Source organism: Argentina anserina, chromosome 6, assembly GCF_933775445.1.
Source record: "Argentina anserina chromosome 6, drPotAnse1.1, whole genome shotgun sequence".
Taxonomy (NCBI): domain Eukaryota; kingdom Viridiplantae; phylum Streptophyta; class Magnoliopsida; order Rosales; family Rosaceae; genus Argentina; species Argentina anserina.
In genome coordinates, this window is record NC_065877.1 from 8,165,134 (window position 1) to 8,178,203 (window position 13,070).

The window sequence follows — 13,070 nt, forward strand, 5'->3', positions numbered from 1 at the left end:
TTATGCCTAATATAGGTGTCCAGCTGAGGAAGATGATGCCAACGTGGAACAACATGATTGGAAGAGCCAGTAAAAGGAGTTTCATTAAAGATTTTCAATTTTGTCAAGTTGATTAGTGGGGATTGTAATGATTAGATTAGTGTTAAGGAAATGTTATTGTGAGAAAAGAGTAGTCTGTGAACAGACTCGATTCTTCAGATGATTCGCCAGTTTGATAACATAACATAAGAAATTACGTCGGGTTAAAAACACGGTACTAAGGTAAAATTTGGATAAGTTAATACTAAAATGAATTAAAGAGAACTTAAAGCAGCAGATTGGTGAGCTATAAGGGACTGCAATTCTGAACCAAAGTGTGGCAACTAAAGGGGTTCAATGCAGTCACCAAAATTACTAAGGTAATCAAATTCGACTTCAATAGTTTTATCTCATTGTTCCAAGCACAGTTCTACAAGAGCAAATTTACTATGAGAAATTACTGCAGCACATTTGCAGATACAAACAGTACAATACCATCATGAATGTTACTAGTCTTGTTAACCTCATCTAGGTAATGTACTCGATCAATACAACATTACAATGACTCATAGCAGAGTATCATCCACTAGTCTAAATTTCACCTTGATGCAGCGCCTTTTTGAGGATGAGAAATGCTTCTTCTAACTTCTAGCGCAACCATCAAATCATTTGTCCATTTTAGCAGACTGTTTCACGGCCGTACCAGACTGTTTTACCTCTGGAGTCCTCATCGGAACATCTTCAGGCGATGAGACCACTCCGTTACTTCCACGTCTGGACTTCTGCTTTGCAGGTCGAACCACACTACTCTTGGATTTTTGGACAGGCTTATTACTTTTCTTGAGAGTCTTCAGGGCTAACGATTTCAGTGGGACCATAATATCCAAGGGCTGAAGCACCCGTTCCAGCTCATTCCACTCGAGATCTTCAAGGTCGCCATCTTCATACACAACCCTCCACCAGCCTGATTCTTCATCAAACTCGGTCACTGTACCAGAGTAGTAATGTCCACCAAACATTTTTCGTACTTCCCTTCCAACCAACCATACACCAAATCTTGTATTTCCAAGTGATGCTGCATCATTCACACCCTCAGAGAATACAAGAGACTGAAGAGAGCCATCACTTGGGGGAACCACAAGCATTCCATCAATGACAACAGCAGGCTCCCCTGGAATTTCATAAACCGATGCTGCTGATGATGATGAGGGCTCTACTTCCTGCCCTTTGTTGGTCCATTCTTCCTGCTCTTTGCAACCATTTTCCGCCGGCTCTTTACTGTTGTTTTTCATTTCTAGAACTCTTCCTCAGAAAGGCAAACAGCTGTAATCTTATGTAAGATCAAGACATCATTCTCTGACCTCCAAAACAAGCATAGTGCTTCTACAATGCAACAAAAAAAAACTAGCACTTCAAGTTCAAGTAGTAGAAAAAAATTGATACCAAGAACTGAGCAGGCAAGCACATGCAGGGAAACTAACCAAGAAAAGTACCAAAAATCAATTATAATACTAAATAGAAATATCATGACATATATAGCATAATCAAGCTCGTCCCCTCCACAATTGCATACTTGTGCCCCAAAAATAAGCATATAAATCTCGGGCTCCAATCCTTAGTATTCCCACTTTCACTCGGATATCATTTCAAAAACGTCTCACGTATTCATATTTCGAATTTCTCTCCCCCTTCTCTCAAGGGGAACAACAAATCCACGCTAACAGACCCCGCATTGCTAACATTCTTCCACAAAATAAGGTAATTTAAAAGGAAACCACACACAAAAATGACAATGACAATTCAAACCAAAATTTCACTATCCGATCAAAACAGATGGTATATAGTACACCTACGCCCTAAAACCTCACAAATTCTAAACAAGACTTGGAACATAGATAAGAGAATAAGAGATATTGAATTACACCAAATTTCACCAATTATCCACTAAAAGTTCCACTACTAAATGCATCCAAGGCCAAAACACCTCTCATGATCTCCCCAAACTAAAAAAATTTCAAGACAATATTATCCTTTCTTCCACTTAGCTCAAGCTCAGATACAATAAAACCATAATTGAAGCTCACAAACAACAACAACAAAAAAAATTTAATAGCAGGAATATAGTTTGCTTACATTAGACTGGGAAGGCGCGAACGAACCAAATCTCGGTTCCCCAGCGGCAGATCATTTTAGCAGAGCCGGGTTTGCGTCAACAAAGAGAAGGCGGCGGAGGGTTGGATTCAGAAAAGTAGCGGTGCTGTAATCTTGGTTTTTCAAACTAACAACACAGCAGAGCCCTTTAACTGTCCGACTGTCTGTATCAGGTGATTTTGTGATTGGGATTTATCCTATTTTCTCTCGTCTTCCCCGGGGATACCAAGGTCATTTTCAAACACTCCCCCGCTAGCTGACTCTCATGATTTTTTTTTGGTTCTTAATGTACTCTCCTTTCTCTTCTACAGTTCAAACTTGTTAAAAAGGAAATGAGGGATGTGTACTGTAAAATAAAGAGTGTTAATTTAGAGTTTCGTTTTAGGGAATACATGGAAGATTTGATATAGAGATCTCTTTCATTTAGGTAAATAAATATCATACATCATTTCTATTTAATACACATTTAGTTAGCAGCAACGCATTACACATTTTTTAAGACTATCCCCAGCTATATATGTGTTGATACTATATGTTGCCTTGATGTGTACTAACATTGAACCATGTTTGGACGGTTTGGTGTTACACGATACTAAAAGCAACTGGTTTGGTTTATAGTTTAGAAGCACTATGTTACTGTTATCTAATGATGACCAATCTGAGCACGCATCATAACACCAAACCATAATAAACATGAGGTGTTACATAAGCTCATTTCATTTGGTGCAAACATGGTATTAACCAAATTAGGTTATGTTGAGACAATTAACCAGAATGCAAGTGTTCCCCAACAAGCATATTGACTAGAATTGCTCAATGCCTTGTCAAACACTTCATCTCACCAATATACTTACCTTTTTTTAGTTCTGATATATTCAATTTTAGGGTTTTATTGATTTCTAGGTGTGCCTTCTAGCCAAAGCCAGTATTAGTCATGATTTAGGTACTACCTACTTTGATGAGCCTCATGAGCATGCTGCTCAATATGATTTATGTGTCTTATAAGTCTTATTTTTTTTGTTTTTTCTTGTTTGGGTTTTTTTGACTCCGTCTGTAACAAAAAAAATGAACATGTTTGAGGATGAAATAATTGTATCTTATTGAATGATATGGGGGCCTATATATAGGCATTTACAACACCACAATCCCGTAGGATTCGGAGTCCTAATCTACTACGGAGATGCTAATCTATCTCCTAACAGGAAACCTATTAGGCTAAGACACACACAAGGGTAGAATAGTAATTCTCCCGGAACACTCCCCCTTGTGTCGCATGCCTAGGTTGCATGGTGCACACATCGTTGCCTCGGTAAAAACCTTGTCAAGCAAAACAAAAACCTCTTGGGTAAAACAAAAGCTTGATCGAAGGGAAAAAGAGCACAACGCACCAACTACTTAAGGATCTTAACATGTGATGTAGACTCCCCCTGAAGTCTACCAAACTCTAGTGTTCCGATAAGCGACGCATGCCAATGCTCTTCACATGTTTCACAAAAGTAGATTTAGGCAAAGACTTGGTGAACAAATCCGCAACATTGGATTCTGAACTCACTTGATTGATCTGAACATTCAAGAACTTCTGTTGTTGAACGTTGTAGAAGAACTTAGGCGAAATATGCTTGGTGTTGTCTCCCTTGATGAAACCTAACTTTGTCTGCTCTATGCAAGCAGCATTATCTTCATAAATGCACGTAGGTTGATCAGTTGTAGAGACTAATCCACAAGAATCACGAATATGGCGAACAAGTGATCGTAGCCAAACACATTCTTTCACTGCTTCATGGAGAGCGATGATCTCCGCGTGATTCGAAGAAGTAGCAACAAGAGATTACTTTGTGGATCTCCAAGATATCGCCGTATTCCCAATGGTAAACACATAACCGGTTTGAGAACGAGCCTTGTGAGGGTCAGAGAGGTACCCTGCGTCGGCATAACCAACTAACAAGTTGTTTGGAGTCTTTGCATCGGGGGATAGAGCTGCACGGGACCGGTGGCTGCTCTCGGCACCGCGCACGGTCTCCACGCCATGGCGGCCGGCGGCGTCGCTGCGGCGTACGGCGGCAAGGCCGGGGTCGGCGACGGCGGTGGTGTGGGGAGATACCGTGGCGGTGTTCTCTCTGCAATAGGGGTAGAACAATCCCATGTCAAGGGAACCTTTCAAGTATCGAAACAAATGCTTGATTCCATTCCAATGACGTAGCGTAGGTGCGGAGCTAAATCTAGCTAATAAGTTCACTGCGAAAGATATGTCCGGTCTAGTGCATTGAGCAAGATACAATAGTGCCCCAATCGCACTAAGGTATGGAACTTCAAGACCAAGAACGTCTTCATCATCCTCTTTAGGACGGAAGGGATCCTTCTTGATATCTAGACTTCGGACGACCATAGGAGTAGACAATGGACTGCATAGATCCATATTGAAACGTCGAAGCATCTTCTGCGTGTAATTTGACTGATGCACTAAGATGCCGTCGGCCCTATGCACAAGCTCAAGGCCGAGACAGAATTTCGTCCTCCCTAGGTCTTTTATCTCAAATTCCGACTTCAGATAAGACACGGTCTCTTCAATCTCATCAAGAGTACCGATTATGTTCATGTCATCAACGTAGACCGCAACGATGACGAATCCGGAATTTGTCTTTCGTATGAACACGCATGGGCATAGTTCATCATTCTTGTAACCCCTTCTCACCAAGTATTGATGCAACCGATTGTACCACATTCTTCCGGATTGCTTTAACCCGTACAACGAACGACGTAATCTGACTGCATGAGCACTCCGTGGTCTGGAGGCACTTGATGGAGGTAAAGGTAGTCCCTCAGGAGCTTTCATGTATATCTCTGCGTCAAGATCCCCATAGAGATAAGCTGTGACCACATCCATAAGCTGCATGTTTAGTCTTTCGGACACTACCAGACTAATAAGGTAGCGGAAGGTAATGATGTCCATAACAGGAGAATAAGTCTCTTCATAGTCAATACCAGGTCGTTGTGAGAATCCTTGCGCCACGAGTCTTGCCTTATAACGCACGATCTCGTTCATCTCATTACGCTTACGAACGAAGACCCATTTATGTCCAACAGGTTTGACATCTCTTGGAGTCAATTCAACCTTTCCGAAGACTTCTCGCTTCGCTAATGAGTCAAGTTCTGCCTGGATTGCTTCCTTCCACTTCGGCCAATCTGCTCTGCGTTCGCATTCAGCTACAGAGCGAGGTTCAACGTCGTCTTCAGATATGATCTCAAGTGCGACGGAATAAGCGAAAACGTCATCAATGCATGTGGTGGCTCGGTTTCGGACCGACTGCTCACTTGTGTAGTTCACTGAGATTTCGTTGTTCTCTGGCATCAAACAAGGTTCCATAGCGTCCCACGGAAACACTTGAGTTGATTCATGGACATAGCTGTAATCAGAGACAACTTCATACGATGGTGATTCATCGTTGATGACGCGCTGTGCCTTAGTCATTCGCTTCTTTCTAGGTTTTGAATCCCTAGAGTTTATCGGTCTTCCCCTTTTTCTTTGAGGAGCCGAGGCCGAAGCTGCTCCATGTCGGGCCATCTCAGCATCGTTGCCACAAGGGGCGCCGGCAACACCACGGCGTACGGTGGTGCCGCCGTCGGCCTCCGTCCCACTGTCAGGGGCGGTGCCAACGTTGCTAGGTCCAGGAGCTTGTCTTCCACGCCCGTATTTCGGGACATCCAACCGTGCCGGTACGTTTGCAGCGGGTATGTTTGATCTCGTCACTTTAGCAATATCTACAAAGCCGTCGGGCATCGAATCTGCGACTTTCTGGAGGTCGATAATGCGTTGCACTTCTAACTCACTTTGAGCAGTGCGGGGATCATAATGAGACATAGTGGGGACACACCACGTCAATTCCTGACGTTCATTTGGAATGATAACATTCCCATCTCCCCCTAACGACGGGAAGCATGTCTCATCAAAGTGACAATCTGCAAATCTTGCAGTAAAGAGATCTCCGGTGGTTGGTTCTAAGTAGCGGACAATCGTTGGGGAATTATAGCCAACATAGATACCTAATCGTCTCTGAGGACCCATCTTAGTATGCAGCGGAGGCGTAATAGGCACATAAACGGCGCAACCAAAGATGCGTAAGTGTGAAATATTGGGTTCGTAACCAGTTACCATCTGGTACGCACTAAACGCTTGGTTAGCCGCGGGTCGGAAACGAATAAGTGTCGCTGCATGCAACACTGCATATCCCCACGCAGAGACCGGCAGGTTAGTACCCATAACCATTGCCCGAGCAACAAGCTGAATACGCTTGATGGTAGCCTCTGCTAGACCGTTCTGTGAATGAACATGAGGAACGGGATGTTCAACTTCGATCCCAATAGACATGCAGTAATCATCAAAAGTTTTGGAGGTGAATTCTCCAGCATTATCCAAACGAATGGATTTGATAGTATAATCGGGGTGGTGAGCCCGAAGTTTGATGATCTCAGCTAATAACTTAGCAAATGCAGCATTCCTTGTGGATAGCAATGCGACGTGTGACCAACGCGTCGATGCATCAACCAATACCATAAAATATCGAAAAGGTCCGCATTCTGGTTGAATAGGTCCACAAATGTCACCTTGGATACGTTGTAAGAATGGAATGTTCTCGGTTGAAGCCTTAGCAAAAGAAGGACTTCCTTGAAATTTAGCAAGAGAACAAGCTTTGCAAAACGAGCGATGGGCATCAGAAATTGCCATGGAGGCATGTGAAAGCACGGGAGGCATCACAAGCTCCTGTGAAGGAGGGGATGCCGCCACCGACGGCATGAAAGCCGTGGAGCTGCCGAGTGAGGCATGCTCGGCCTCACCATGCGGTGCATGGGTCGGCACGGCCTCACCGTGCGGAGCACGGGTGAGGTGATCCTCCAATCGCTTCCGGGACTTGAAAAATGGATGACCATGTGAATTCTTAAGAATTCTAATCATCATATCACGTCCAGGGTGCCCGAGACGGGCATGCCAAAGCATATAAGAGTCCGAGTCACAAAAGTTGCGTTCAACCGCATATGATTCAAAGATCCGAATGGAAGTGAGATACAAACCATTCCCAAGACTCTTCATCTTCTCTAAGATGCGGCGATGGCCTGCTTTCTCAGAGGTAACGCAAAGATATTCCTCTCCATTCTCAACATAAGTATCGAGGTGAAAACCATTGGCACGTATGTCCTTAAAACTTAGCAAGGTGCGGGGAGACTTCGGCGCATAAAGAGCGTCTACGACGTTAAGAGTCGTACCATTAGGCAACATGAAAGAAGCAGTGCCTCTTCCTTGAATGATGGATTTCGAGCCAATCATTGTAGTCATCGAAGAAGTCGAAAACACTAGATCCGTGAACAACTGCCTGTGCCGTAGGACAGTGTGGGTGGTTCCGCAATCAGCTAGACATTCGATTTCACCGCGTGACATCTACAAAATGACAATTAAGAGAGTCAGTGACACGGGAACAATTCTATACAATACGCCGTAGGATATTGTAAGAAAGGGAATCGGAACAAAGCGCGATTCCATCGAATGTATCACATGGCAATAGTACTACATTCTTCAACTAAAGAGTTGGAAATCATGGTATTGAAGCAGTGAAATACCAAACAGTAAACGAGGGTGGTATAAACCATCCAAAAATGGTGTGGAAACACACACAAAGAGTACCGGTGAGTGCATATAACGGACTTCGAGAAAACCGGAAAAACAAACCGGAAAATCATGTCAAAAGAACTCTAAACCGGGTGAATTTTGGACGAGGAAAACGTGGCAGCAGGGACTGCTGCAATATGCCGGAAGAATCACGAGAAAACGACGAAAAAATCGTCGAAAAACTCGGTGGAAAACCGGCGGCACCGATTGCCGGAAAAACCGGCCGGCGGCTGTCGAAACTGGCCGGTATGGAGGCCGGGACTTCAGGTCCGACAGGGGACGCCGGCAGGAGCCGAGTGGCGGTGCCGGAAACGCCGGGAAATGGCCGGAAGACGGCGAATACGCCGGCAAAACGTGCCGGAAATGCCGGAATAGTAACCGGGGCCGGCCAAGGCAAAACGACGTCGTTTTCGACGTTCCGAGGTTCGTTTTCCGAATTTTAAGTTCCAAATTCACAATGTAGTGCTATTGGGGTCCCATGTGACCCAAAAAACGTCCAATTTAAAAACCACGTGAGTTGCACACGTTGATCATCATGCTATGTGTCGGATAAATAAAATTCTCAAAGAGATCGTCTTGTAAGCAAGAAATGAGAAATTTTATTGAATGCCAATCTTTAATACATCACACATAAACTTCTAATTCCAAAATCAAAAGACTATTACAAAGTCAATGAAAATAACAATGGCGGTTGGCCATAACGATACTTGAATCATAAAGCTAAAGAAGCTAAAACGACTAATCAAAGTCGGGAGTAACCATGGTAGCAACCGGAGGCCTAGCTTTAGAAGCAAGGGGCTCGGGTTTCATGGAGATATGGTGAGTCTCGATCTCATGGTCCTCATCCACATGATTCGATTCGGGTTGTAGAAACTTCTTGTAGGCGGAGTAAGCCTTGATCATCTCTTTGCTCGCGCGACAATCGCGATTAAAGTGCTTAAAGGAGCCACATTTGAAGCATGGAGACTTGCCATTACCGGAAGTGGAGGCATTAGGAGGCGCACGGCCTCCTTGGAGTTTGGGACGGGGGCGGCCTCCCCCTGAGGGTGCGGCGCCGCCACCATCACGAGTCCATGTATTGGACCGAGGCCGAGATCGGCCTTGTTGCCTCCCACCACGAGAGTTGTTATTTTGGTGCTGATATGGAGCGTTCCTTGATTGATTCTTTTGCTTAGGAGCTTTCCCATAGTTAGCCTGTGGCGTAGAAATTCTTTTAGTGCCAACAGGTCTATTGTTGTTGTTGAGGAGAATTTCAGAATGTCTCTCCTTTTTAGCCAAGAGTGCCATTAAGTCGGCAAAAGACCGGATCTTCCCTTCTTCTACATGAGTGCGGTACGTATGAGCTTGAACCTCATAGTTGATTGGAAACGTGTCCAATGTCTTATTGAGAAGATCTAGGTCGGTCTTAATGACACCAACGGTGCCAAGATCGGATTGCAAGCATAGCATATCCTAATTGAACTCATCCACTCTTTTATAGTCCAATAGACGGATGTTATCCCATCTAATGGTCAATTCAGGAAGAAGCTTATCATGAACGTTGTTGTACCGCAAGCGTAGTTTGTCCCATAATTCATTAGGATCTTTTACGTTCAAGTATTGCCTCTTGAGAGTTGCATGGATGTGACGTCTCATAAAGATGAGAGTCTGAGTCTTAGCCATAGGTGGGAAATCAGCAGGAGGGTCGGCAAACATGCCTTCAATCCCTCGGCTCTCAAACGCGAGTTCCATGTCGGAAACCCAGCGGTGGTATTCCTTTCCTTCTAGATCAAGAAGGCCAAATTCCGGTCGAGATGGCGATGACATCTACAAACACGAATACAGAATCGATTAGATTCAAGTATAATAGGAATTAGAAGGGGTGACGTATATGGTCACAAGAAAAAATCGATGCAAGCGGCGATACTCATGATCGCACCCAAAACAGCGGTGCACTCAGGCGACCACACGAAAATCGATTAACTTCCCTTTCAAAACAATCATGACTCCCCCAGGACCGTCACACAGAAAACATCGACCAAGAGGGGAAACCCATCCCTCTATAGTCTCATCGGCGTTATAAGAAAGGCCGGAATTAAGACAAGAAGAAGGCTAATAGCGCCCGATATAATATATCTATACGTTCAAAAGCGGGAACGTTTATAAAAATTTACCTTGGAAGGTGTGTAATATACGGGAGTAGCGTCTCTTGAGCGAAGTCCTTGCTTGTGACTTTCACGTCTCTTGCGTGAATATGCGGGAGAAGCAATTTTGAATGCTTTGAGGCGAGCAGCAGGTGCGGCGAGCGGCGAGCAGCGAGCGACGAATGCAGCGAGCGGCGAATGCGGCGAGCGGCGAATGCGGCGAACGGCGAATGCGGCGAGCGGCGAATGCGGCGAACGGCGAATGCGGCGAGCGGCGAATGCGGCGAACGGCGAATGCGGCGAGCGGCGAATGCGGCGAACGGCGAATGCGGCGAGCGGCGCGCAGCAGGGCTGCGGGGCTGCGGGGCTGCGTGCAGGAGCTGCAGGGCTGCGGGGCTGCGGGGCTGCAGGGCTTGCGAGGCTGCAGGGCTGCAGGGCTGCGGGGCTTGCGAGGGCAGGGGCTGCGTGGGCAGGGGCTGCGAGCGGCGGCAGGAAGCTTGCGGCGGCGGCAGGAAGGGAAGAAAAATTTCGGAAGGCTCTAAAAGATTCAGGGTTTTTAGGGCTTCGTGCTGATAACGTGTTTGAGGATGAAATACTTGTATCTTATTGAATGATATGGGGGCCTATATATAGGCATTTACAACACCACAATCCCGTAGGATTCGGAGTCCTAATCTACTACGGATATGCTAATCTATCTCCTAACAGGAAACCTATTAGGCTAAGACACACAAGGGTAGAATAGTAATTCTCCCGGAACAGAACACAAATATTATTCAGACCAAAAAAAACACACAAAAACTATAATAGGGTAAAGCCGCAGTCGCACCTTGCAAGTTATAACAACAACAAATGAATGAGGTTTGCAAAGCCATTGAGCATTCAAATCTCGCCCCAAGCCAACATCCAACGCGCCCTCGACCTCGCCGCCTATGGCCGCCTCTTCCAGCACTTCACAGACCGCCGCCTCCCCCGTCAGGCCAAGCAGCTCCACGCCCGCCTCGTCCTCTCCTCCGTCACGCCCGGCAACTTCCTCGCCTCCAAAATCATCAACTTCTACTCCAGAGCCAACCATCTCAAACAAGCCCACAAGGTGTTCGACGATATTCCCCACAAGAACACTTTCGCCTGGAACGCCCTCCTCATTGGGTACTCCACTAGCAACATGTATACCGATACTCTGAGGGTGTTCTCGGCCATGTTGGCGTCGACCTCACCGGAAGTTAAGCCGGATAACTTCACTATTACGTGTGTGATGAAGGCTCTGGGGGGTTTGTTTTCGGGTTCCAATTTGGCGAAGGAGGTGCATTGCTTTGTTCTGCGTAATGGGTTTGATTCGGATGTGTTTGTTGCTAATTGCTTGATGACTTATTACTCGAGGTGTGATGAGGTTGGAATGGCTAGGTGCTTGTTTGATAGGATGCCGGAGAGAGATACCGTGTCATGGAATTCGATGATCGCTGGGTATTCTCAGGCTGGGTATTATGGAGAGTGTAAAGAGTTGTACAGGGAGATGTTGGAGTCTGTGGAGTTTAGGCCTGATGATGTGACTGCAGTTAGTGTGCTGCAGGCGTGTGTACAGTCCAGTGATCTTGTTTTTGGTGTGGAGGTTCATCGGTTTTTGAATGAGAGTCGAATTGAGATGAATGTCATGCTTTATAATGCTCTGATAGGGTTGTATGCTAGGTGTGGTAAGTTTGATTGTGCTCAAGAGTTATTTGATGGGATGAGTGAGAAGGATGAGGTTACATATGGTTCATTGGTTTCGGGCTTCATGTTTCACGGATTTGTTGATAAAGCAATGGATATTTTCCGAGAATGTACTGACCGAAGCTTAAGTACTTGGAATGCTATGATTTCAGGTATGGTTCAGAACAACCAACATGAGGCTGCCATTGATTTAGTTCGTGAAATGCAGGCATATGGATTCAAACCAAATACCGTGACATTGTCAAGTGTTCTCCCTGCAATTTCATACTTTTCAAATCTGAAAGTAGGGAAAGAAATACATGCGCATACAATCAGAAACAATTTTGATTGGAATATTTATGTTGCAACTGCTATTATTGATACTTATGCAAAGTCGGGGTTTCTTTCTGGGGCACAACAGGTTTTTGATCAATCAAAATATAAGAGCTTGGTAATTTGGACTGCAATTATCTCAGCTTATGCTGCTCACGGAAATGCTTATGTGTCTATTGGTCTGTTTCACAAGATGCTCGGTTGTGGGATACAGCCAGATGAAGTAACGTTCACAGCAGTATTAACAGCTTGTTCTCACTCTGGAGAAGTACATGAAGCTTGGAAAATCTTTAACTCCATGATTCCGGTATATGGCATTCGCCCTTCGGTTGAGCAGTACGCATGCATGGTAGGTGTTCTTAGCCGAGCAGGGAGACTCAACGAAGCTGCAGAGTTTATACAAAACATGTCTATTGAGCCATCTGCTAAAGTTTGGGGTGCATTACTTAATGGGGCTTCAGTTGCTCGTAATGTTGAATTGGGAAAATTTGTTTGTGACCGTCTATTTCAGATGGAGCCTGAGAATACCGGGAACTATATCATTATGGCAAACTTATATTCACAAGCTGGGAGATGGGAAGAAGCTGATATGATCAGGGAAAAAATGAAAGCAGTTGGATTACAGAAAGTTCCCGGTATTAGCTGGATTGGAACAAGTGATGGAACACACAGCTTCATAGCAAGGGATGGATCCAATGTAAGAACTGAAGCGGTTTACGATATACTTCAAGGATTGCTAGGATTGATGAAAGAGAAAGGGTATGTTCTGCAGGATGAATTGAATGAAGAGAGTGTCAATGTTTGTAGCCAAGATCAATTTTTACAGGAAGAATGATCCAAAACAGGATCATACGGCATGGCATTTTCACACTGTTCGCCGAGATCCGTTCAGTAAGTCTAATGAAGGAATTCGGGTGTTTCTTTTTACACCCACTTTGCACTTTGCTGTTGACCACTCACATCTTTTGCCATAGAAATTTATCATCAGACTTATCATTAATTCATTAATGTATATAGCTTTCGGTATGCTGTGCCTTTTACTTTTATAAAGGTAACTGTAAAATCCTTGCTTGCTGTCTAAGAATCCAAAGGAAACT

General features: G+C 44.8%; 2 protein-coding genes across 5 annotated transcripts; one reads left to right on the forward strand and one right to left on the reverse strand.

The window, feature by feature from the left end:
* Positions 1-413: 413 nt before the first annotated feature.
* LOC126799685 (dirigent protein 17-like) lies at positions 414-2,424 on the reverse strand. 4 transcript variants are annotated; one of them, XM_050526928.1, is made up of 2 exons: positions 2,152-2,424; positions 414-1,341 (listed from the first exon to the last, which is right to left on the reverse strand). In XM_050526928.1, exon 2 carries the CDS (start codon positions 1,308-1,310, stop codon positions 684-686), a length of 627 nt encoding a protein of 208 aa, XP_050382885.1. In that variant the 5' UTR covers positions 1,311-1,341; positions 2,152-2,424; the 3' UTR covers positions 414-683. The 4 variants fall into 4 exon arrangements, with proteins under 4 accessions (XP_050382885.1, XP_050382886.1, XP_050382887.1 ...); XM_050526929.1 differs by having other exon boundaries at positions 414-1,348; XM_050526930.1 differs by having other exon boundaries at positions 414-1,374.
* Positions 2,425-10,803: 8,379 nt separating this feature from the next.
* LOC126799246 (pentatricopeptide repeat-containing protein At2g37310) lies at positions 10,804-13,070 on the forward strand. Its single transcript, XM_050526408.1, has one exon. The coding sequence runs from the start codon at positions 10,808-10,810 to the stop codon at positions 12,806-12,808; it is 2,001 nt and encodes a 666-aa protein (XP_050382365.1). The 5' UTR covers positions 10,804-10,807; the 3' UTR covers positions 12,809-13,070.

Excerpts from the sequence above, each read along its gene's own strand:
- LOC126799685 (XM_050526928.1), bottom strand. The coding sequence starts at position 1,310 with ATGAAAAACAACAGTAAAGAGCCGGCGGAAAATGGTTGCAAAGAGCAG.
- LOC126799246 (XM_050526408.1), top strand. The coding sequence starts at position 10,808 with ATGAGGTTTGCAAAGCCATTGAGCATTCAAATCTCGCCCCAAGCCAAC.